The following is a 26,818-nucleotide window of genomic DNA, read 5'->3' on the forward strand; positions in this document are numbered from 1 at the left end:
ATAGAAAATTCTCATTTTTGTCCAGCAAAGCGGAATTGGAATTACACGCGAATTAATCGTAAATTTGGTAAATTGAGAATCGCGTGAGCTTACGGATTAATCAGCCGAGCCGAAGGTTAAACCGTATCGACGTGAAAATGTGGAGAAGAGTCCCGGGGAGGATCTCTGTTCTATCATCAATGATGCAACTAAAGGAGATACATGACGACACAGGCTTGTCCTCGGGGGTCGATTTCATCGTGAACGGGACATCGTCGAACGAATAATCACTTTTCGAAAAGTCACTATCCTCCTATATAGAGTTCGCCAATCGGCCGCAATGCCGCGCGATCATTTATTCAAGATCGGTAATGAATCGAGCTCTCGTGGGAACGTCGTCATCGCCCACGTATTCCGGCATCCATAGGTGCCTTCCATTTCTTTTACCATTTTATTTCTCGAGGATGTTAGAACGTGCCAACGATTCTTTTTAAAGATTCTTTTTAAAATACTTCTTCCTCTCCCCTTCAAAAATAATTTGCAATAATTTCTTCGTTAAATACAATTACAATTTTAACAAGTGGAATTTGATTTATCCGTGAGAAGATTGCATTTCGTCTTCGACAAAAAAGAATCTCGTCGATGAAACGTATCCTCGATATTAGATAGAATTATTTATCGGCACGTCTTAATCGAGATTGAGAAAGAACGAACTGGGGAGGGAAGGGGGAACTGTTCTTTAAATTCAAGCCGAGCCAAGTAAGAATTCGATCGATCTTCAAGTCTATTGAGTCAGTCGAGAGGCGAAGACGCCTGATGGATCGCGTTGGGGCGTGCGACATGGCCCCTTTTCTTCCTCTTCCTACCTACCATTTATTTCATTCTTCGTGCCCTGTTGCTGGGCTATTTGTTTAAACTCCAAGTCCGAGTCAAAGTCGAACGTTATTAGAAAAGCTATACTGACAAATGGAACTGGCTTACTGACAGGTCTGTCGCCACTGCTCTCTCAAAAGAAAAAAAAAAAAAAAAAGCTTCTTCTCGAGAAAAAATATATATATAACTCGTAATAACGCTGAATAACTTGTATAAAATAAATATTCCCTGCTCGATCGAGGATGATGGTGGAAGTCGAATGTGATAAAGATATAGAATAAAAGGATAAAAGGACGGAGAGCATTGGTCGAAGGAGGATACACTATGTCAGGGAGAGTCTATGGGAGAAGGCAAGCGCGGAATTAGCGGGTGGCATGCAACAGTGGCAAATTGGATAAAACACGAGGTGTAATCTCCTTCTCAAAAATTCCATTAACTGTACTGCTCGAACAACGTAACGCGGACGATAATTACGAATTGACGTTTTTTAATTGGGAACGAAGTACGGCCGCTTGACTGACGCGAAAATCCTCCTACGTGGGCGGGATTATATTCCCGCTTCGTGAAAAATGGGGATTTCACCCGAACCATCATTTCCCATTCAAATTTTTTTCTCGATATCTTAGAATAATATTCGAACTCGCTCCGTAACTAACACGTCCAATCCTCTGTATATCCTCCTCTTCACAAAAAATTAGAGAGATCGAAAATTCCAAAATTCCACCTATCTTATCGAATACCTGTACTTCGCTCGTAGGGATCTAACAACGAAAAATTATTATCACATATATCGATTGTCGTCCACGTTAGACGGGATAGGTCGCGATGTCGATTCGACTCGATGGTACATCGCTCAGAGATGTCAGAAGCCCGACAGGTTACTGTCGTTCCCACCAATTTGGCGACACTGTCGCGTTCTGCTCCTCTTTTCCCAAGTTATTGCGAAATAACGGGCGGAACGAGGCTGTAAATAATATGGAGAACCAGGCTGGAATAAGGGGAAAGGGGGAGGAGGGGAAGGAGGCCTCGAGCATTCCGAATACGATTCCTGTGAACCGAGATACGCAGAAATAAAAGTATGGAGTGGTGAGAGAGAGAGAAAGAGAGAGAGAGAAAGAGGGTGGTAAAACCGTTGATGGTAGAAAGTGGTTGAAGTGGAAGAAGAGGAGGGGAAAAAGGGTGATTGCAGAGGATAACTCGAGAGATGTCATATCTCAAAGTGGGTCGTCCTCCGAGGAGCCGTGAATACCTTAATAGTCATAAGATGTATCCGTACCGAGGCTGGTATACACCGGTTGTCGCCTTCCCCCTCCCCTCCATCTCTTAAACGTATTCGAACGTATTTCCGCAGTCATCTTCATCTTCGCGGAACGATACGGCCCTGGACAGCCGTTTTCCGGTTGGGATATGACGAGGACCTTCGCCAACCTTCGTATCCCTGGTTATGCCGGGGAAAATTGCGGGATACGCGGGGAAATACTGGAAAATTGGCGCAGCTAGCTGGTGGTGTGGCGGTCGCATGCAGCGGGAATTGCGCTCGTGCTCGCACCGGAATTGTCTGGTTTTGTCGGGCAATCTTCCTGATGCTCGACGAGAATCGTCCGGACTCGGGGGGTGTGAAAACGGCGGGAAAGGGGTCGGCAATCGAGAGAAGAGCCTGAAAATTCGCGTGTTAAATTTTACTGGAAATTGTTTCCTTCCGAGTTCGATAAAGATTCGATGTATTCCAATTCTGAATATATTTAGATATTTAGATATCACGTAATATTAACAATTTTGAAAAAGATTCCCAATCGAAACAAACAATTTTCTATCTTATAAATATAAATAAAATTCGCCGTGATATCCTCTTTAAACCCAAAACCCGTATAACAAATTGTACGAATCTACGATACCTCGACAAACGCCATCGAAAACCGTTCGTTAACATCACGGATCGAGAGAGGAACGGAGGAAGATTCCCGATTCCTATCTGTCCGGAGGAAATGAACAGGCTTCATAAATCTGGCCAACGACACGGTGCTCCCGGTAATCACGTCATTACGGGAACGGCCGAACGAATGCGCCCACGGGCCAGCATCTAGCGCTATTTAATAATGAGAGGGCTCTCTATTACTCAATGGCTATTAAAGCGGGGATGAAACGGTTGCAGAGATGAGAGAGAGAGAGAGAGAGAGGGGGGGAGGGGGAGGGGAAGGGGAGGGTTTGGCTTTCGGTTCACTCCACTCGGTTCACGGTTGCAATCGGTTAATCACCGCTCTCTCTCATCCCCATTTCTGAGACACGATTTAAGCGGGCGGCGTGTCCCAGCCACCCCCGCGAGTCCCCATATCAATTAATCTTACCCAGAATGCAATAACTGTCCAATCTGCCCCCGTGGCTGCGTCATGGTGTCGCGCAGTCACTGCTGTAACGCTCTCCTTTCTCCCGCCACCCCTTTCAACTCTCCCCTCCCCCCTCCCTCGGCCTCATCCCTTGTCGGGTTCGGTATTTCCTCTCGTGCTCGTTTTTCCTTCTCCTTCTTATCCATCGTGAATACCATCGCGAACCCTCTCCCCCTCCTCCCCTCGGAAAGGAAAGGCCTCTCGAAAACGAGGGAATTTCGGGAAAATCTCACGTTCGAAACGGGGCACCCCTCTTGCTATCCGTTTTTCAGGGTTGCGAAATAACGAGGAGGAGGAAAGGGAGGAAAGGGAGGATATTCGACGAACGAAACTCGACGGAAAACATATTGTGCCGTTAAGGGATTCGCCGTTAAGGGGTAGTTCGCCTAATTGGCACGGCCGTTTAACCCTGAATTACACCATGGATCGGGTTGAAACGGACGAGATGCGAGACGGCCAGATTCCTTGATTAATCGGATTCGACGGGATTTTGATTATTCTCCTCTTCGTTGTCCCGTTATCGATCGAATTAATCATATCGTCGACGTATTCGTCGACTCGTTTCTATATTCTAAAAAAAAAAAAAAAAAAGAATAATAAATTTCGATAAATGGAATAATTCAACTGGGGAAGAAAGAAGAAAAGTTTTTTAGGATTTGAAATAAATCTTCTTTTTATTCGGATAACGACGAAATATAAAGTTGACGATGAAAGTTGTCGATGCGGATCGATCGTGGAAATACCCGAGAGAGTGAGAAGGATTGATCGTGTCACTGAGAAAAAATTACAAATGGTAACAGCATTTATTGTTAATAATAATAATAATAATAATAATAATAATAGTAATAATAATAATAATAATAATAATAATAATAATAATAATAATAATGGTAATAATATTAATAGCGAGTTCTCTAATTACAATAATTACATAATGATAGGAATGGTACAACAATAAAAACTTCAATAGCGTGAAGAAGAGAGAAAGAATACGATTATTTTCTCGGCGAGAATCCCGGTGTAGAGAGATGTTTCATCCCTCTCCTCGATCGGAATAAATCGGTTCCATCTTTCTGTTTTTTTTCGTATTTATAATATTTATAGCCTCGATTCGTTTGTGCTCTTCCTTTTTTCCATTTTCTTTTTCCTTATTTATACTCGTATTTATAATATCTATATATATTTATACGCTTATAGGCTAGGCGAGATACGATCTATGTGCTATTTACAAGTTCTTCTTTTTTTTGGTCACAGTTGCAACTTTGGGTGTGGGTGATGCCCTTTCTTGAACGATAGGTGCTGAAGATATGCAAAATACAGTACGCTGCTCGTACTTTCTTATACGTTGTCTATTGTCGACGATTAAACGAGAAGGATGAAAATTTTATTTCAAATAAATTTCATTTTATTTTTATACACGTACAACACGAACCACTGAACTAACGAGAATTAATTTCGATCGTTAGTAATTATTAAACAAAATTTGTTCTATTCAAAAATGACGTTATGAATTGCTATAAAAAAATTGTGTATTATGATAAAATTATATTTAAAAAAAGAAATTAAAATAATTGAAGTGCACAAACGATTTACTTCGTAGATATGCTAAATCCTAAAGAAATAGAATCGAAATAGAAATTAAACTGTTAATCGAATAAAACTCGTTTAATTGCCGCAACGAACGCCGTGTAAATGTCTACGTAATAAGAGAAGTAGAGTGAACGATTATCTCAATACTTAACGATTCAACACGGAGTGTAGCGAGACTGGAAACAAAGAAATAATCTCACTGGATTTCTCCGGACACCTTTCATCTCGATAGAATCTATTTAAAAAAAAAAAAAAAAAAAAAAAAGAAAGAAAAGAAAAAACTGGATCGATTTAAATCGATGTCTCTTATAATAGTACTTTCTTGTTCGAGCCACGGTATGGAATGTACAGCTTTGGTAACAATAATGCGCGTTATATCACTTTGCACACACACGTTCGTGTCCAACCACGGTCCCGGAATAACGGTATCGGAATGCACGGTTGAATTCCAGTCCACGAATTCTAAAATCCCTCGATGAAATCCCTCACACATTGCACTCGAAGAATAAAAGAGAAAAAAGAAAAAGAAAAAAAAAAAAAAAAGGAAAAGAAAAAACAATCATCATTTCGAATTATTAAATAATAAATAGTCCGTAAAATGTACAAGTTAAATGTACATACTCCCTTAAAATGTAAAAAGTTCGATCTATTTACTTGGACGACGAAGGAAAATAAAGAAAAAACGTTTCGTCGCCGTCGTCCAAGATCTCCCCTCGATTGCACCATTTGGAAAGAATTCGATTAACGTTATCAACCTGTTTCCTCCCAGAGGATAAAAGTTTACAGTCCGTTTGATTATCGTTTGAGAATTATTCATTGCATCATCGGCGGATTGCCGTTAGGCAAAGAGTTTTGGCCGGGGATCGAGCCGATCGACGGTCTTTGAGACGTGTTCAGATCGGCGTGCTGGGTCTCTCGATGCCTTCTCAGGTCGACCTTCCGCTGGAATGCCCGGCCGCAAAGCTCGCAGGCGAACGGTTTGAAGCCCGTGTGCTTCCTCGAATGCGTGATCAGGTTACTGCTCTGAGAGAACGCTTTGCCGCATACCTGACACTTGTGCGGTTTCTCCCCTGAAAACGCAAATTTCGAAAAGTTAGAAAAAGAACCATCTTTATCCAACCTTTTCACGCAAATAATAAAAATAAAAATAATTTACAACAATCTTGCTCGTATTTATTATTCAAATATTACCAAATACCAATCACTGAAAACACGTTGCATCTTCCTATCCTATCTCTTTACTGCTCTTTACGAGAGATTTAAAAATATCGCCATAAAATTCATAAATATAAAACCGCTTACACTTCCTACCCCATCGTACGACATAATCCAAATTCTAACTTAGAGACGCGAGTCTTTTCGAGATCTTTTCGACTGTACGTCCATTCGTGCCTTTTTCGCTCGAATCGAACGAAATTCTGGCGGTCGAGAGCTGTTAATTCTTATACAGAGACCGATCCTTATAACCGGGCATCCTTGGCCGGCCGATAGAGTGGATGGTGGAGTAGTAGGAGCGACGAAGGGACGAAGGCCGACAAATATTCCTGGAGAAATTGTGGAGGTGTTCCACGAAGGGAGGGAGGGAGGGAGGGAGATAGGTGGGGTGGTATCACGGATGCGGGGCACGCCCGGTCAAGATTTCCTCCCAAGCGAGAATCTCAGCCTCCCCGGCGGCGAGGCAGAGGGAAGAGATCGCGGCAGACAGGGTGGTGCGGGGGTGGAGGGTGCAGCCGGGTCTTTCGGTTAACCGTGGGCAGAGTGGGGGCAGGCGGTGAACAGGCGGTGGATGAAACGGAGGGGGGAGGGGGGAGAGTAGGGTGGAAGGTTCGTTTCTCTCGTGGTGGCCGCGAGTTCTGATTGGCGGCCGGGGGCGGCTCCAACCCCCGTGTTACCATGACTACCGGGGGATAACCCGGCGGTGGATCGTGAAAGAACGAGAAAGAGAGATCGAACGAGGGTGGTGGAGAACGAGAAAGAGCCCGTCCAATGGAGAAAGGAGAGAGGAGGGTAGGGAAGAGCGGTGGAAAGAGAAAGAGGGAATGATTTTAGCCAGAAGGGAGGAGGAGAGAGAGACGTTCGATCGGATAGTTGGAGAGGAAAAAAAAAAGGAAGAAAGGGGAGAGGAGGAAGAATTCGGTGAACGAGACGAAGACAGAGGATAATACAGAGGCGGAGGAGAGGAAGAAGGGGGTGGAAGATGCCAGCAATGCGAACTATCCTGGCGGAGAGCAGTAGAGAGCCCCGTTAATGGACTACCCCTATCCGCTCATACGTCCACTCCACCACGTTTGTCCGGTGGATGCACGCACACACAACGATCGAGAGATCACCGTGAGGCGGTGGGTGGATCCATAAACAACTCGTTAGCCGAGCCTTCAATCTCGCCCCGCCGATACGACCGACCCGTCGATCACCTTTGCGATTATACCCGATCGTTATCTTGATTTCTTTTCGGATAAATTGCCACCAGTTTTGATTTTCCTTTTCTTACCTGCGCGTCCGCGGGGCGCGTAAGTAAGGTAAAGGAACCGAATGTTTCGAGGGGGATTTGGTAAGATGACGATTAACGAGCGAGATGGACCAAATTTATCAGAGACGAAGGGAGAAATGAAAATTTTATAGGATTAAATAATCGATGAAATGAGCGAATATCGAGAGAGCAAAGAAGGGATAAATTTGAGATCGATCTGATTGAGAATTCAAAGACGAGAATGAAATTTATAAAGTATGAAAATTTGAAATGAAAATTTATTAAATGAGAGGTCGTTAATAATCAGATTGTTGTCCGAAAAAGAAGGATCACAATTATTCCGATATACTTAAAATCGGGATTCGAGGGAGGATTCAGGGTTAAGGGTGAATCGTCAAGGGCGCGCTGTTGGAATTCGCCGAGTCCCTCGCTCGATGAAATTCCATCAAGTTCTCCGCCAGGATGAATAGAATTTTCACGGCGTTAAACGAGGAGCTTGGAAAACCGGAGAGAAATGAGAGCGGAGAACGAAGTCTGGAGTACCGTTTGGAATTTACGCGGTCGTAAAATCAAAAACTTTCCGTACCGAGGTTGCCTATTCGATATAAATCGGTTTTTTTCGAAAAATCTTTTCAAATACCAATATCCACGCGTATACTTAAATAAAAAAAAAAAAAGAATATAATTTCCCATTGAAATAAAGAGGGGGAGGAGGGGAAATAAATAAAAGAACGAAACAAACATTGATGACACGAAAAAAAAAAAGAAACGTAAATTATTTCGAATTATAAAAATTTCGTTTCGTAAAAAATTCTGTAGAAAATTTCAATCCCGTAAATATATTCGCTCGAGCGAATTTCAATTCTCCATGAAGGACATCGAACGGAAGAATTCTCAAACGGCACGAAAGGGAAAAAGAGACGGGTAAAAAGGAAGAAGAGGAGGAAGGAAGTTAGGAGAGCAGGGACGTCTTCTGGAATTTACGTGCTCGTAAAAATCAAGAACCGCCGGAGCTTTTGCACCGAGGTTGCCCTTTTCGTCTTCATCTGAGGAGGAGGAGGGCGAAGAGAAAAGGAGAAAACCCAGCCACTGGTCGCTCCACGTAAATGCGCATCGGTGAATCCTACGTTTCCTTTGCTCGTCGCTTTTTTGTCGCACACAGATACACCCTTCAACGTGACATCAACTCCGCGAGCTTTCCTGAATCCTCTTACCAAAACATGTAACCATCGAACATACACATTCGAAAATTTCTCGAAGAAATCGAGAAATGTGTTCTCGAAGCGAGACGAAGGGAGATCTGGTCAAAGATTTAAACTGGCTGCCGGTAGAGATTCCAATTTGCTCTCAATTTTTCAAACGGGGAGGATTGAGAAACGAGGTGGAGGAAAAAAGGGATAGAAGTCGAAACTGAGAGCCCCTGAGGTTTAAGACGCCATTACACCCCTAGGCTGTCGGCCGACGCCCCTAAAACTATATTAAACTCCTGGAAATCTTGCGAGGGTCCTCTCTCCTTCGCTAATTCCCTCCCTTCTTCGCGTTCCTTCCGCCTACCCCTAGCCAAAGGTGCCCACATCATTCTCCTTTCCCTCCTCCTGATCCTTCGACCCTCCTCCGCGCCTTTCGCCCCGAGGAACTCTCGAGAGCGGAAAACCAAGACGATAGTTTGATCGTTTCCTCCATCGGGACGAGCAACTTATCTTCGTCCTCTCTCGTTCGAGAATAGTCTTGTTTTGACGATGCGTTCGATGAAGTTTCACAATATTTCTTCCTCTTCTTTTTCGTGTTTATCGTTATGACGACGGTGGAGAAAAGTTTTCCAAAATTACGAGATCGTTAAGATTGTTTGCTTCTTGATTAGCCACGATGGAGGGTGATGGAGGATATCCAGAGAATTGTCGAACTTTTTAAAACGAAGTTTCTCGTGATATTTTACATTCAACAACGATCGTAAAAGAAAAAAAAACTCTTTCAATACTACTCTCCTCGCAAAATCTATCTCCTCTCCTCGACGATTAAAAGTATATATATAATATCGGGGATGGATGGAAGAATTTGTAAATTGGCAAAAATGTTAGAAAAATATTATCGACCAGGTTGCTATTTATTTCCACGATTTTCCTGTTTGAATTTCAAGAGGGAATAATCGGAGAAGAGAAGACGAAGGTGAGCCGGACTCTGGCTGAGGCATTGATTTCCTCTCGTCTTCATCGACCACGTTCCGACCCTCTAGGGGCGTCCCTACCCTCTAACTGAAATCCTCGCGAGAGATGGGAGAAGGAAAATCGAAGGAAAGTACCATATCTCATATTTCATATCGGTGGGGCGGCATGGATTTTCTTGCGCGTCTGCAAAGCTTCGCGTAAGCGTTACCCGGCGACCGTCGAGCGAATCTTTCTTTCTTCCATCGAGCCGGGGGCTTCTTTCGTCGCGCGGAAAACAGAGAATCGAATCCAGCTGTTCTCAATCGGAATCCTCACCGTCCGTCTTTTATCTCGAGTCGAACAATGGGGATTTCTCGCTCGAGAATCCTCCATGATCGCCCTCGGAGAGAATCGTCGTCGAGAAAAAAATTATTCCGATAAATCTCGAGATTGGTCCAAATATGGTGCAAGTACAATTTCAATTACGACGCGAGTCATATTGGAGAAATGCGACGAAATTATGTGATTGAATTTGAATAAAAATTTCCTTGAAACTTAATTGCTCCTCTTTAATCGATCGATGACTGATCTGAAATTTGTTTCTCTTACGATTTAATCGAGATCGGGCCAAAAAATATTATTTCGAGGATTTCTAAAAGCGAAAAGTTGAAAATGAAATGATCCACGTTAATATATTATGCGCATATATGCGCATATTCGGTTTTCCTTTCGCTTACATCATCTTCTTACGATACTATATTTTGGATATTTAAAAAAAAATCAAATATCCTCTTCCAAAGATAAGATCCTCCTTCGATTTTTTTATACCTACGACTGAATGAAAGAGGACGATATACAAAATATAAAAATATTGTGCACGAATTCGTCATTGAGAGATGATTTTTAAAGGAAATTAATTCTAATCCGGGGAGCTATTTATCGGGAAAATTCCTTATCGACAATTTTACAGCTTGATCCAACAGCGTTCGGTCAACGACTGTTAGCAGTCCCATGGGTCCAGCGGGGGATCCAACAACCCGGTTGTATTTACTATTTCACGGGTACACGAGTACTCTATGGGAGCGGATGAAGTGGCCGGCTAAAACGGCAACACGATACAGGACGCGTTGTCGACGCAACTACAACGAGGAGGCACTGGTGGAGGGCTGTGCGCGGCGCGTTTTACATGCCGCCACGGTTAACGGCGAGGCTACATCGTTTCCACGGCCGATACGGATACAGGGCGGGTGTGGGTGGACGCAGGGTCGCCCAATGACAAGAGCACAGCCCTGGGAATTTGCGGCTGTCGAGCTGCAGCTGGAAATGTTTTGCACGGTACTGATATTCCGGCCTGACGACGAAATGCCTGGTAAACACGAAAAAATCGTCCGGCTCCACGGTTTTCCGGGTGGATGAAAAATATCGTCGATTCGAGCGGAGACATCGGCGCGTTTTAATTTCTCGAGGAAGGGGCGATGAAAAATGCTTATGATAACGTTGATACGTTTTTACTTGGCGATTAATTTTCTTCACGAAGGAATTTAGGGGGGAAAAAAGATAAAGAATATTATAATTATCGTTAATTAGAACAAGAGTATCGTTGAAGGAATTTTAATAACTGTCGAAGGAAGAATTCGAAGGAAGTATTCATTTCTCCGTAAAAGGAGAAACCAACGAATTGTAATATATCGGGTCAATTGCCTCGTGCACGTTACAACGCGTAGACGCGTTTTTGATCGCCAGCAATGGTTGGTCGCGATAATTCAAGAAGGGAGAGAACTATGGAGGAAGGAAGAAACACGATACGAGAGCTAAGTCTGTTAGCTCCTTAGTGCTTTCGGTATACCGCAGGGATCCGAAATAATAATCCTCTCTCCCGGACGATCACGGCGGATGTATGGCTATTAAATTATTACAGCGTCGATCAACATTAGGAATCGTGACAAATCCGATCTGCCGCGCGAAGGCCCTTCACCGGCCTCGTTTCCGTATGCGCGCACCTTAATTGACAATTGTGACTCACGAGAGACTTTCTTTTATCCGCCCATTGAGATCGCTCTGGCTTGGAAACCGGCTAATAATAGGCCCCTTATCATCGTGAATTACGTGTATATATATATATATATATATATATATATATAAATTATCGGTCGGAGAAAAGGATGTCCACGATGGACAAAGTAGAGATAAGAGATTCCGTTTCGAAAAATAAAGAAAGAAAGAAAGAAAGAAGAAGAAGAGAAGAAGAAATGCTGAAAAAAATGACTAATCAATTATCGAATCGTAGATACCAATTGAACGTTTATTGTAACTTGTGTCTTTAATTGAAATTTGAAAATCCCTGTCGTACCTTTCTTCTTCCTTCGTTCTTTTCCATTTTTCGAGGCAAACGTGCGGAAGAAAATTATTTAAGGGACGAAAGGTTTCAAGAAAGATGGAATATACATACGAATGCAATTCTAACGTTCCGGGCGCAGTTAATTTTGAGGCCAGATGCTAGAATTGGTGGATTCGAGCCGTGGGAGAGGGGAAGGGGGAGAGGGGGTTACGTGGATAGGTGGAGAAGCGAAAAAGGAGGAGATGCGGAGGGATATGAGTGGCGAGATATGGCGGGGCGGAGAGTGGAAGGGGTTGACGTGGTTCTGGCATGTCGATATCCCTGGAAATTTAATCATGCCGCTTCACTATGAACACTATGCGCCACTTGCCGCTATATGGATGATGCCTTGGATCCCTGGAACGTTATACCGGCGAATTTGCATGTTTAATGCGGTATCGGTTGCTTGTGCCGCCTCGCCGACACGACATTAAGTATAACCCCCCCCTCCTCCTCCGATCTAACAAACCTTAAGGTTATTTCTATTCTCACACGTCACAGGGAGATGGTATTCTGAAACGTCTTGATCACCCTTTTCCCGAATATTTGGCAAAAAAACTCGTCTCCCTCGTGAAATTCCATAAAACAGATCACCACCCCGATCGTCTCTCTCTTTTCCTCCTTTCGAAACACGCCTGTTGTCAATTTTTTTGAGAAAAAAGAAAAAGAAGAAAAAAGAGAAAGAAAGGAAAGGGGGAGGGGAAAAAAATGCAGCGACAACCACAAACGCGACTCGTACACGTGAACTATTATTTCGCGAGCAGGGGTGGGATACGTCGGTAGGATCGCTAACGAGCCGTAAAGACGAAAACGGGTGGAAAGATGGAGCGAAAGGCGTGGAGCAGGGGGCAGGGCCGGTCCTCGGAGCATGTCGCGAAGTTTAAACAGCTTAGAGGGATGTTGCGGCGCCCCCCGATGCTTGGGGCGGCAAGTCAGCCGGAAACCTCTAATAGCCCTGTCTCGTCTACATAGAGGTGGGGAGAGGGATGAGCCGCGGGGACAAGGTCTGGGATAGAGTCCGCAGGCACACAGGCGAAACGCGGCCGCAAAGGTGGGTTGTATGGGTTGCACACACGCTCGGTTGTATCTCCTCGGGTATACGATAACCGCACCCTCGAGGTGAGTTTGAGGGAGACGCTCGGCCAGGTATCCCTACATTAGAGCCACCGCTAAATTCATAATAACGCGTCCGTATCTCTTTCGTGTTTATAGAGTTGTCTCGTTTAGTTATCCCCAACCCTCCAACCGCGAACTCTTCCGTTTGAGCTTCCGGGAGAATCGATATACGCGATAATCGAGGATACTTCATTCTTTTCTTAATTTTCCTCCGAATAATTTGGTATTTGGCGAATTATGAAAAATGAATTTTAACATTTTTCTGGATAGAAAGAATCGTGATCGTTTGTTTCCGATATCGAGGAACGGTACGATCAGATCGGCTCGATCGAGATAAAAATGGAGGAGCGTAAGTACGTAACGTCCAAGGAAATCGCGTACAGGGGAAATCGATGACGATTTACGAGGAGCGTGATTGAACCACTAAAAACGAGAGCCATCTCTTTGCGAATCGAAGCGCGCACCATCTTCAGAGGCATAAACATCCGTGGCCCGTCTATACTGGCCCGTCTACGTGATGAGATCGAAAAGTATACGGACGTTACGGTAACCCTCGCCGATCTTCATCCCCATCGACTTCGCACCAACGATGAACAGGTTGTGTTTATTGTGAAAACACCAAGACCACCCACTGTTGTGGGTTCGATCGTAGGCGGCAAGCGTGTGTGCTTAAGCGCGCATGCACTCTGCAACTTGATTGTACCGATGCCAGAAAGACGCGAGTTTTGATCGATAACGTTTCTCTCTGTAATCACAGGCCGTGCTCTCGTCAACTTTGCATCTTTTGTAACCGATCTTCCAAACTATCGAATCTTCTTCTTAAATTCTTAAAAAAAGAAAAAGGAAATATATAAAATCTTGCTTTTCTAAATTTTTTAAATTTCCTTTCCAATCTTTTTTACTGGAATCCGTATTATTCGTCACTGAGAACGTGAAATGAAAAATTTGTTGAAACGGAAAAAGAAATATCAGAGTCGGAGAATCGAATTGACCCCTCGAACGCTTGGTGAAATCGTCGAGGGCGCCAACTTGAAAGAGCAATATTTTCCCGAGCTCAGGCGGATGATCAGAAATAGATAAGTTCAATGTTTTCTCATCGGTGGCTGCCGCCTGTGCGGCCACTTGTCGTTCTGTCACCGGCTCGTCCATCAACCGTCCATCCCGCCAACCCCTTTTGCGGGGCGCACTCGACCCGGCTAGGCCGGAAAGCGGCCCCGAAAGGCGCGACGAGCCAACATCGAAGATAACGCAGCCAAGTAACGCGCCCCCTCGCCACCTATTCCGCTCGCTGGCTCGCGCACCAACAATATTTGCAGAGCTCTTATTCCCGCACTTGCCGACCCCGTAAGCGCCCCTTCAACCCTCCCCTCGCCCTCGGTGTACGCGCTCCACCAAGCCTCCGCGTTTCTCTCGCCACCCCTCGTGTGCACCAGCAACCACCTACCTACCTACCTACCTAATAATGATTTTACGTTACGCCATGCCGGTCCCCTGGGAATCCGACGGTGCCGCACCCTTATTGCACATGGCCCGACCAAGGGAATATAGACGTGGTGGAGGGGTGGAAGGAAGGGGGAGGCCGCTGGAAAAGAGAGGACTGATTATCATTAGCAACAGAGTCCCAGAACACCCTCGGTTTACTGGTTTGACGCACGTACGCACGCCACCTCGAGGTCATGTCCGTGAGGGATTTCGCGTTTTAAGGATCGAAACGTGGGGATGGAATTTTAATTGGAGCGTGGAGTTAACGGGGGGTTGAATTTAAGAAAAAAAATTTGGAATGCTATTCGACGATTGCATGGTAATATTCTGTTCGGAAGATATTTTGGAGATGATGTTGAGAGAGGTGAGAAATTTTGTTTTGAGAATTGTACGAGGGAGGAGAAGGGGAGTTTCGATCGAACTAGTTTAACAGTGTATCGATAATTTTGTATCGAAACATCTCCCTCGAGGGAGATAAGACGATGAAACAATTGTAAAGGAAAGTGGAGGAGGAAAATTGCCACCGGCCAGAGGGCAGCGGCTCTCTCTTGCCTCCCCTAAATTTTTCATCCCTTTGAATAATGAATTAAATGTTCCGTGGCGACCCTCGAGGAGTCGTAGTGCGTGAAGGTGACCAGCATGGGCGCATGGAGGTCCCATAGGTTGTTAGAAACGAACAGGAAGTGACCAACCGCTTTGTACCCTCTTTCGCCGAGTCCTTCTTCGGTTGTTTCGTCGGAGCGAGGGTGAACGAGAGGGATGGCGGGCGACAGTTGGAGCGACAAGAAGGTGGAGACGGAGGAGCATGGGGGAGGACAAGGTGATAATTTGATAAGACATTGGGAGGGTTGCCATGGAAACGATACAAGACCCCGTGGAACGCTCCTTCGCCTATTCCTCGCTTCCTTGGAAGAAGCTTTCCTCTCGTGAACGAGTATCGCTCCATCAGCAGCGAGACACCTAAGTGGCGAGTGTCCCAACACCTTCGTCCACTCTATCTAAGATCTATCTAAGGGATGCTCCTTTCACGAATCCTCCGAAGTTTTGGAGAGAAACGAGGAAACAAAGGTGAACGCGTCCCCTCCGATATCTTTTTTTAAAAGAATTTTGCATAAATCGTAAAAATTTTCGATCGCCGTTCGAGCAACGATTATTAATTTTCCAACAGAATTCGAGAATTAACTGGCTGCGTCACCAATTGCCCATTTTTCACGAACAATTTTCGTCATAGAAAAATTCCATTCGAAGATTGGGGATCCAGCGTGTCAGTCTAGGTCGTGAAAGAAAAGAGGAAGACAGAACGACGGCCACCCCGAAAGACATTACGATTATTACCGAGCGAAGCTCGCAATGAGGGGCTGGCCACCCCTAAAATGCACTGGCCACATGTGCCACGATCCGAGTGGATCCTCTTGCTTACGACAAGACTCAGTCCAGACGGTTAACTGCATTATTTATCGTACCAAGTTGCTCTGCTAATTGATCCCTGGCATCCCCATTTGGCGATCAACCAAAACGAGAAATTTCTCGTGAAACGATTATAAATATTATAGAGATGAGTACGAATAGGAATAACTTTCTTTGTGCTTTCACGTGTGAAAAACAAGATTTCCTTTTTACGCTCCCTCCCGAATTTCGTCACAAGAATCGATATCGCAGCCAATCAAATTGAGAAAAAAAAAAAATCCCAAAGAAAGAAAATTTCGTATTCGCGTGTTAACAATCACTTTTAAAAAAGATCGCTCACCGGTGTGTATGTAGGTGTGCTTCTTCATGTCGCTCTTCTGGTGGAATCTCTTCCCGCAGAACTGACAGGGATACGGTCTCGTGTCCGAGTGGATTAAAAGATGAGTACTTAAAGTGCTGGAACGTTTAAATGCCTTGCCACACTGCTTGCACTCGAACACCTTCTCCGCGGAATGCACGGCTCTGTGTTGCGTAAGGCTAATTTCATGGCCGAACGTTTTATTGCACAGCTCGCAGGCGAACGGTCTCTTCCCATTGTGGGATCTCCTCGCATGCACCTATAAAAACCATATATTTCCCCTAAGAAACTCCTCGAACAAACAGACTCTTTTAAAATTGAAAAACTAATTTTCATCGAGTACGAATATGCAAGTGAAACAAATTAGAAAATCGAAATTTTTTAATACGATATGGATAACGATATAATCTTTGCAATTCATTCATTGCTTGATCTACGACAACGCGTTATCTCGTTAGGTAAAAAGAAATCTGTTATCTCTCTCTCTCTCTCTCTCTCTGTCTACGTTATTCGAGAAAGGGGGAAAAAAAAACTTTCTCTTATCTGATTAACCTACCTCGAGACCGTGAGGCGTGCTGAACATCTTGTCACACTTGACGCAACTGTAGACATCGCCCAGAGGATGATGATGGAGACCGTGCGCTGTGTGGGTGGAGTGGAGTCCAGGGTGACCCGGATGGACGCCACGTAGCAGCAAGTGTGGAGGTAACAAATGATGGGGGAGCAATTGAGGGTGCAGGTACGACAGGGGATGGTGAGGATGGGGTGGCAACAGTCCACCTTGAAGGTGAAGGGGTGGGTAGAGCATCGAGGATCCGGGCGGAGGTGGATGGGCGCCGATCGACGTCGTGTCCCTGTGCGGGGACGCGTTTTGCAGGTGGGCAGAGGGTGGATCCGGCCTGAGAAGGGCAGAGACGCTGAAACTGTCGCCCGATTTCTTGGGTGGATTCAAGGTGGGCGATATCGCGACGCTTGTCGGCGAAGGGGTGGTCGAGGAACGGGGTGGACTCGACGTGGCGTCGCGATCGTCCTCGTCGCCGACTTCCTCCACGTCTACGTCCACTTCCTCCTCTTCCACGTCCACGTCCACCTCGCCGTCCCGGCGATCCGACGGGGGAGAGTCCGGACAGGGCGAGTGCGACGGGGATGGACTCCTCGTCGCTGGAGAACCCACCAGGCGGCCCACTCCGAAGGACAATCGTTCTGAAAAAACGAGCGAATTCTTTGCGTTTTAGATTAATTTTTCTTTCTTTCTTTCTTTCTTTCTTTCTTTTTTTTTTTCTTACCATTTTCGAAGAATCGATGAAAGAATCGAAAGAAAGAAAGAATTATCGCGGAATCGATCGTTTATATGGGATAAAAGTTTGAGTCATACTCTAAATCTCTACTTTCTTATCTCGAAAGAAGATATAATAAAAGAAGTGGAAGATTAAAGAGACCTTGTACCTCATAGATTCGTATCTATGAACGAATTAGATTCTTCTAATTCCTTTCTTCGCATTATCTGAAAAATTATCTGAAAAATTAGATCAAACCTTGACTTTTTCCCGATTACAAAAATCCTGGAAATTAATCGAAAACGTGAGAATGAAATAAGAAACACATTCGATATCACGTATCGATCACACTCGTGATCACACTCGAGTCGAAATTATCAACTCGGTCGAAAATTTACAAATCACAACAATGGCCGATGATCGATCATCGAAACGGAGTCAATCATCGGTGATCGGAGTGTTTCATCGATGAATCAAATCAATGCGTGAAATCGAGCCACGAAGCTTTCAACGTCGAACGAGCCTCGCGTCTGGTATTTCTAATAATCGTGAACGATCTCGAAGGCAGTGATTTACGAGGTACATCGGTCAGAAAATCGGGTATCGCTTGCTGCTTCTGTGACGGGAACGAGGGGAGGGATCGTTCCGCCACCCTTCCACCGGCCGAGGGAACAATATCAATCCAACTCTCGCAGGATGCACGATGCACATCCTACGGTATATTATATTTATAATCCGTGCGCGTGACACGCGGTCACGTGCCTGGGTATATAATACACCGGTGTCGGTTAATCGCATTTAAACCTCTCTCTCCACCATCCCCCTGTTCTCCGATTATTATCGCGTCCTCCTGATGGTGTTGCAATCGAATCAAAATACGTCAGGAGTCTCGGTAGAGTAGCCTAATGTAATGAGAAACGCGTGCGAGTCCGTTGTGGTAAAAAAAAAAAAAAAAAAGAAAAAAAACCAGAGAGAGAGAAGAAGAAAAAGAAGAAGAATCGCACGATCCTGCGGGAAAAAATTGAAACGGAGGATGAATAATACGCGTGAATACGAATTTTTATTAGAACGAATACATATAATACGTGATAATATTAAAAAGAAAAAAAAAGACAAAAGTTGTCGTGTTCGATTATTATTAGATATTTACCTAGTTCATCGTTTTAGATAAGAGCCAGATAAATAAATCAATTATTATAAGGGATTATCCAATATCCTGTTTTATCGATAAAGCCGAAGTTGCGGTATTGGCAAAATCAGATTAAATTATCAGAACAATTTATTAAATTTCCTTGTTTCAAACGCGCGCGCGATTAAGAATTCTGACTCGAATGCGGTATTAATTCAAGTAGTATGGACTAATCATCACGAGCGAAGACAAGACTATCTATATAAAATCCGTCGTAAAGTCTAAAGTATCTCAACGGGATACACGATGATGATGCAAAAGGGAAAAAATGAGATAAAAAAGTGGGGAAGGGGAGGGGGGAAAAAAAGGAAGAGAAAAAAGAAAGGAAAAGGAAAGCGAGAAAGCGAGAATGGCAATAATCGAGCGGGGTAAAAGGTGGAACACGAGTCGAGGGAGGGAAGGGAGGGAGGGAGGGAGGGCAAAAGCAAGAGAAAAGAAAGAGGAGATAGAGGAAGTCCGGACAGATGTGACACTCCGGCCAAGATAGGAAGAACTGCTTACGCAAATGCCACCGTCTGGCCCTGGTGGAATGCGGTAAAAACCGACGGTGCAAACCGGCGAGAAAAAAACCGTCACCATCGCGCTAACCGTCCGGCAGATGGGTCTTACTTTGGTCCGGGTTCGGCACTGCTTGCATACACTTGCACTCCCGTACACGCGTGTCCGCGTGAACGTATACATCTGGAGGGTCATGGAGGATTCGCTTCACGTTTCCACCAGAGACGTTTCTATTCTATAGAGCGAAGAAAAAATTCTGGAAACGCGTCCTCCGAAATTATTTTTTTACGAGGACGTCTCTGATCGAAATTTTATAACGCGCCCAAGGAAAGAATAAAAGATGGTTGCTGAAGACGGTTGTTGGAATTTTCATCCTCTTCGTTCGATAATCTTATACTATCGATAATAGTATAATCGTGATCTGTAAAAAATAGCGGCGAGAGGAGAAGACAGATCCATTTCTACGAGTAATACGAGTCTTTTTCGATCGATGTTTCTCCCTTTTGAATTTAAAAAACGATAATTTTATATATGCAGTTTCTTTCTTCTTCTTCTTCTTCTTCTTCTTTTTTCTTTTAATTCTTCTTTATTAAATTCGTTGGAACAAGTGGATCCGACTGTTGAAAAGACCGAGTTCCTCTATTCAATTCGAGTTCCACAAGGATAAATCATGACGATTATTACCGAACATCGCGAATTTTATAGGAAGGAATTCAATCCTCGTCCGAGTCTGAGATGCGGTTACTACTAACCGCGGTCACGATTTGCCTCGAAGTTGCAAGACAATTTAGAGAAGACGCAACGATGGATCCGCAAGTAGCATCGAGAAGGAGGCTCGTGACAAGGGATGACAATGATGGCGATGCCGAAGATGCTTGTGGACGTGGATTAATAAAGGAAGGCCAAGCCGGGGGAACAATTAGATCGAGTTAACGGCCAACTTTAATCTTCTGTCGTCCGTCAGTCGTTTACTGCGTAGCGATCTGCCGCTATTAAAGCCGTTACACACTTCACCGTTTTCAAACCCCTTCCGTCCTGCCCTGCCGCCGAATCGAAAGAAACTACGACTTTTGTGAGGCAAAAAAAGGCCGCCACCAAAAGAAAGATGTGGGTTTTCAAAAACGGATCTCTCATCCTCGTGTCACTATCTATTTAAATTTAATAATCTCCTAATCTTCGGTGGCCAAGATCTTTTAACTTTGATATATCGAGTGAAAGGAGAAGAAAAGGAAAATATATATATATATATATAAGGGTAATCGATTAAAATCTCTGACGAACGAGATGAAAGATGCAACGAGGAATGCCTCAGATTGTAGATAAGATATAAATCATCGAAGTTGTTCGACCGCAATATTAATCACGCATCACAATCGTCCACGATCTTCACTATCGATCAAATCATCTGTCTTTTACGATATGTAGAATTAATAATCGTGCAGAAATATCTCGATAAAAGTCTGATTCCTGAATGTTTTATCTGTCTTCGTAACATAGTCAAAAACAATTTATTTCGCATTATCATCGTCGTAGAAATGATATGTAATATTTCATGGAAAAATCCCTTGATTTCCAAATCCCTTGCTAAAAAGAAAAAAAAAAAAAAAAATTCCATCCACGAACAATAAGAAGAATTATGATTCTTCTGCACCGAATAATCAACGATCGACGACGAGACGAGATCTCGGAAGATTATCTAGGTGGACGCAACGTAATGAATGGCCACGTGCATCAAGGAGTCGAGGAGGAGGGGAGGAGAGCTATATGCACGAGCGTTTAACATGACAAGATGTAACTAATTCAGGGTAGGTAGAACTGAGACGCCGACCGACGTACGAGTACAAAGGAGCCGACGGTCCGAATCCCTGTGCTGCGCCTCTAATCTGCTCCAATTGGGACGGCAGGAGTTAGAAGGGCCGATGTCCCTCCGCGGTGTATGACGCGTGCTACCATTTATCCCAATCATCGGACGACCGGTCGTTCTTAACGATCGACAAATAAAAACTACTCGTCATCCGGGCTGAGGAGGAAGCTGAAGCGGGGCAACAGGCCGCCCATTCCACACCTTCCACCTCGGATCCCCGCTCTTTCACGCATTAAAACATCATTAACTTTTCAATTTCCTCCCATATAAAATATGAGACCGCCCATTCTTTTTTTTTTTTTTTTTTCTTCTATTTCTATACGAACAATACTTCCGTATTACACGGATGGATTAAAGCGCATTCGAATAACGATTATCGAGTTTTATTGACCGCGTTGCGATATCGAGAAGGTTTAAACATTTAATCTCGTTATCTTGGTTTCGTTGCTGTAGTGATACGCGTTTTAATTAATTACCTAAAAATTGATCGGATAAAACGTATAAAATATTTCGATCGAATTAATCCCTTTCAATATCGTTATAATTCTAATTTTGTTCGATAAATTTTCAATAAAACTTTAGAAAAAGAAAACAGAAAAATAAAGAGAATTGAAATTAATTAAAACGATTACATTAAAACGAGACTGCACGTACCTGAATGACTTTTCGGCAGGGGTGGTAGACTCGTGACCTCGGTAGGGTTTCCGAAGGGAGCCCACAGTCTGGGGAACATTAGACGAACGTTGCATCCTCCTGAAAGCAGAGAGAACCGGCGTGAAACACATCTATCGCATCTTCGAAACGCATAAACCCGACGTTGCGTGAAATCTTAACGAAAATATCGAGAGGAGAGGATATTTTTTTCGAATCGCTCATGCATCATTATCCGTGTCGCCTGCCGTGGACCAGCCGCTAACGGAGAACCAGAAAAAGAAAGAGAGAGAGAGAGAGAGAGATCTCGAGCCGCCTGACAAATTTGGTATTCCCTGTTCGTACGAAAGATCAACCCCTCGACAAGAGCGTCTTTATTAGAAACGAAGGGAGACCCTCCTCTATTTATCAACGTTGCCCCGTCCATTATTCGCTCTCTTTTCTCCGTGGCTGCATTCCTATCCACCAACGTCCGCCATTCGTTCTCTCCCTCCGCCCTCTTTGATCGACACCGATAGCGCGCTGGAATTCGAATTTTGCTCCGCGACAACTGCAATCTCTCGCAGAGTTATCAGACCCGACTCCGATCGAATCAGAGCTCGATCTAAAATTCTCTCCAAATCTGTCTACGCGCAAGGGGAGGGGAGGAGAAAATAATTGACGAAATACGACGCGGATAATCCGCTCGGCGTCGATGATCCGAAGAGCGATCTAAGATTCGATCGATTTATCAAAATTCGGATTCCGTTATATCGCGTTTTCTTCGAATCGGATAGCCATTGATTAAAAAGGGAATGAATGGGATCGAGGCGAGGTATGCGTATTAAGAACGTTCCAAGAGGGAGAGAAAAAAAAAAAGATAAAGGAAAAAAAAGAAGAAAGAAAAAATAAAGAGGAAAGAAAGAAGAACGAAAGATCCGTAATCCGGGCAATATAGCACTGGTCGGGATAATCTGAGATAGCAACGAGAGATTAGCGTGCCATGCCGCAAAGGCTATCTCATTCTCGCAGGATTATCAGAAATAAATCATATTTTCCTATAAAAGCGAGCATACCACGCGGCCGAGATAAGATGACCGCACAGTTTAAGTGTACAAACCAACATCGATACCGGCGTGTGTACACACCGTGCAGGTAATGCGTGTTTGTTGCCCGTGAGCATCGGCGATATCGCATCGTTTGCCAGTGCGACGACGCTTATCCTGCGCGTTGCCTCTTTCGCGATATCGTAAATCTATAAACGGTAAATCCTATAGCGTGATTTCCGAAGGACGAAAATCCTATCCTATCGAGGACGATTTGCGGAGGCCACCTGCGTGGAAACCTGCGTGAAATTGACTTAAGGGCATGGTATCGATTTTCTTCTTTGGGAATGCGTGTTCGATAGAAAATGAGGATCCCTGGATTTATTACTTTTAGAAAAATGTATGCGTATAAATATTAATAAATATTCCTACAGATAATAAATTATCCTAAGTTAATATATCTTCCAGAGGATCTATTTAGGATTCTCGTTTGATTATCAAAGCTATGATTATTAATCATAATCTCGAATGAGTCTAGTAATAATGAAAACGTATTCTTGAACTATATACAAATTCTCTAAAATCGCGACAAAAGATTGATGAAAATTTAAATAATAAGAAATGATAAATTAAACGACGACTCAACGAACAATTTGTCGCACGATCTTCGTAACGAGCGTCTCTCTTCGAACTTCAAGTTCTGGGAACGAGACACCGAGCCACCCCCAAGGAGAGGAGGAACCCTCTCTCCTGCCCATCACCTGGCAATTATCGCATAAACCGTTTAAGCCGATTCCTACGCGCTACCGGCTTGATATTATTGCGTTAGCTGTTAGCCCGATTAGCGGTATTAGTATAGGTGGTCGTCTAATGCCCGTTCATCCCCTCTCACCTGTTGAACGACCGTTCTTGCGTGCCCTTTACGCACCTGCACGCACCCACGCACGCACGCACGCACGCACGCAATCCGCACACACGAAACCAGCTGTCGGTCGGTCGGTTACACGGGAGTCGAGTCGAGTGTGCGCGTGTACGTGCATCTCATCTCGCCGCTCGTGAACCAATGGTGAGGATCGGTGCACGCACGTTCGCCCGATGCGTGCACGCACACGCGTGCACACGCGCCGGGGAGGCAGCTCAGGTGTCGGCGCGAATTCAAGGGCGTAAACGGCGCGGTGCAGGGATAATGGGCAGGTAATAGATAGCATGATGACAGGCGACAACGGGATGAATGTCAGAGGGTGAGGCGCGAATCCGCGAGAGGAATGGAGAAACGATCGAGTTTGACGCGGTCGAGGGAAATGTAATTTCGCGATCCATTCTCCAATTACTGCACATAAACAAGGCAGGATCGTTTTCTTCCTTTTTTTCCCATACAATTTTGTTTCGTTTTTTTTTTTTTTTTTTAACGAATGATTCAGTATAGATTTTCGTTCGAATATCGGATATTCGTATATAATTTTGAACGCGATAGATGGGATTGAAATTGAACTCGTGTTTGGGAATCGATGATAATTATATCCTTTGTGATTTCATAGGGGATGACAGATAACGAGAGCGTAACGAAGCTCGTTTGTTACTAGATTAGAAACAGAAATTCCAATTTGAACCGTGGCGGGGTCGAAACTGTGACGTAACTGCGATTTGAAACCGCAGACGATAATTCTAATTCGGTTTGATGTTCATTGAAGTAGCGATGGATATTATTCCGCACGGTCTTCCGATTATTATTCGTCGATGCAACCGATTCAAAATCATCGATTTTGAACACTTTTGAATTCGGGCGAATCGATATGAAATTGAAGTCTCCGCCATCCTCGTCCTCATCTCATTTATATTTTTCGTCTCAGATCTTCTTACCTTCGGTATCCACGGGAATCTGCGAGTTCTCTTGAAGCGAATTTTCGTTGTTATTCGTTTCCGGGGACAACGCTTGCTGATGCACCAGCGACGACGCCGATTGCTTCGGTTTGACAACGCGAAAAGCGGACGCCTCCGCGACACCTCTGCGCGAAAAGTCGAGAGGACCCACCCCTACAGGGGAGTGTTGCTGCTGCACTTCCATCATCGTGCTCGGAACAAGTTGGATCACTTTCCTCTTTCTACAACAATCCTCCCCCCACTGTGCACGACATCCGCCCCTCGTTCAAGGAGCGCGTTCCACCACCACGGTGTCAACCAACCGTTCACCCTTCGATTACTTTTTATCATATACAAAGCGTCGAATACGAAACCAAACAACAATATACACGCCGATTTAAATAAATCTCCCCGGATTAAATCTCCCCGTCACCGCCACTTCCTTCGACTCCTCTTCAACTGCGATCCTCTTCGAAAATCATCCCTTCCATCCTTCACCAACCTCGTGAACAACAACCTCCCAACGGCCAACAACTTCCTTCGAAAAATTGATTCGAGGCACGCCAAGTGCGCGCGATCACTCCCCTCGATTTAATCTTCGGCTCGATTAATCTTCGGAGAACGGAAGTCGAATCAAATGTCGAAGGCGATCCCTGCTCTCGTTATAACGTTATTACGCGTGTCGAGTGGTTTCCGGCTCGGTCGGGTACACTGATTTCCGTGCGGCCCATCGGCCGGACAGGTCAGGAACGGCGAGCACCAGCAGCCGGGGATGCGAGAGACGTTATAGCGGGTGCCTCGACGCCGACTGCTGTTAACGGGTCTGATAGTGGAGGAACTCCCATGCGATGACGGACGAAAGTCGCGAGTCAGACTGAGAGAAAGAGAGGAGGGGAGAGCGCACACGGGCTTGATCATCTACCATCGGGTAGAGGGAGAGGAAGAGAGAGAGAGAGAGAGAAAGAGAGAAAGAGAGACTCCGAGCAAGGAACACCCACACAGATGTTGGATGCATGCCGGGATTTTCGATGGAGACTCCGCCTCCGAGGCACGCCTTCCAACGTCCCTACTCCACCCCCACGAAACCGCTCACCATGGCCCTGATACCAACACAGAGGCACGCTTTGGATACAGCACGAGGCGTACACGCATAAGCGAGCCGACGATTCCCAAGAGCTGATGCCGAGGCACGCTACCGGCCACCAACACACGTTATTTCCCGCGGAGTGTGTGGGTGCGTAAGGATACGTTTATTCGTTTCCCAGGTGATCGTGCGATGGTGATGCTGTTGCGTGTACGATATTCCACGTATGTGTGGCGCGTGCGCGCGTGTATGTGTGTGTGTGTTTGCGCGTGGAGAGAGGCATGGAACGGACACGAGACAAGGTGTGCAACGCTCTCTCACCTCCCCGGTTGCAGCATTATGTGGAACCACTCGGCCACCCTGATTCCACTCTTGACTCCACTGATTGATATTTGTGCGCCCTGTTCCTGCACAACCGGAAGTGGATGCACACCGTGTAGACGGTCCGTTTCCTCCACGCTCGCTGCATGCCGCGACGCTCTTGTGTGTATTTACTGAATTCTGGGGAGGATCGGAGCAGAAGCGAAACACGCGAAACACGACAGATAATTTGAGGAAGTTTATTCCAAGATGCTCGAACCATCTGATCTCGTGATTCGTTATATGTATATGTGTGTATATATATATATATATATATTTCTTTTTTCTTGAATTGTTGAACACATGCAAGACGATAGTTAGATAAAGTTATGTGAAGGGTTGTTCGAAGCAGATTTCGTGAAATCTTTGTTCGTTTCTTTTTTTCTTTACAGTTTTATTATCTTTAAGATAAACAAGGGTATAAAACTTTAATGCGAGTATAATTTAGTTGGATTTTGTCATTGATAAGGAGTGCAGAATAATAGATTTAGTATTTTATTTTTAAGCTTCTAAAAGTAGAGTAAAAAGAATTCTTAAACGAGCCTCGTATTATCAGTGCTTAGGTGCATCGATATAACAAGAACGAAACTACGTTGTTACGATTGCATCAATCACACCGCATTAATTTTTCGGCCGATTCGATAAGAAAAAAAAAAAAAAAAAAAAAAAAAAAAANAAAAAAAAAAAAAAAAAAAAAAAAAGAAAACAAACAAAACACATTAAGAACAAGATTATCGATGATTCCGAGGATTTCGAGCGATTTGATTTTCTCGGGAAAATAATTTTGACCGATCTGTCTGATAAATCCCTCTTTTCTTTTTCTCAAACAA

At 44.5% G+C, this 26,818-nt stretch overlaps 1 protein-coding gene across 1 annotated transcript; it reads right to left on the reverse strand.

Annotated features, from left to right (window-relative positions):
- Positions 1 to 4,130: 4,130 nt before the first annotated feature.
- On the reverse strand, positions 4,131 to 25,317 carry LOC122716073 (zinc finger protein 205-like). Its single transcript, XM_043938785.1, has 5 exons — positions 24,545 to 25,317; positions 21,663 to 21,761; positions 16,737 to 17,383; positions 16,163 to 16,439; positions 4,131 to 5,896 (listed from the first exon to the last, which is right to left on the reverse strand). The coding sequence occupies exons 1-5, from the start codon at positions 24,750 to 24,752 to the stop codon at positions 5,640 to 5,642; spliced, it is 1,488 nt and encodes a 495-aa protein (XP_043794720.1). The 5' UTR covers positions 24,753 to 25,317; the 3' UTR covers positions 4,131 to 5,639.
- Between the last annotated feature and the right edge of the window lie 1,501 nt (positions 25,318 to 26,818).

Source organism: Apis laboriosa, unplaced genomic scaffold (genome assembly GCF_014066325.1).
Source record: "Apis laboriosa isolate Shangri-la unplaced genomic scaffold, ASM1406632v1 scaffold42_cov153, whole genome shotgun sequence".
NCBI lineage: Eukaryota > Metazoa > Arthropoda > Insecta > Hymenoptera > Apidae > Apis > Apis laboriosa.

Bases quoted from the DNA above. Each gene is read 5' to 3' on its own strand.
- LOC122716073 (XM_043938785.1), bottom strand. From the start codon at position 24,752: ATGATGGAAGTGCAGCAGCAACACTCCCCTGTAGGGGTGGGTCCTCTC. The intron at 17,384-21,662 runs GTACGTGCAGTC...TCGTTTTTTCAG, and splicing joins CCTGCCGAAAAGTCATTCAG to AACGATTGTCCTTCGGAGTG. The intron at 16,440-16,736 runs GTAGGTTAATCA...TGGTTTTTATAG, and splicing joins GCACGCCTCACGGTCTCGAG to GTGCATGCGAGGAGATCCCA.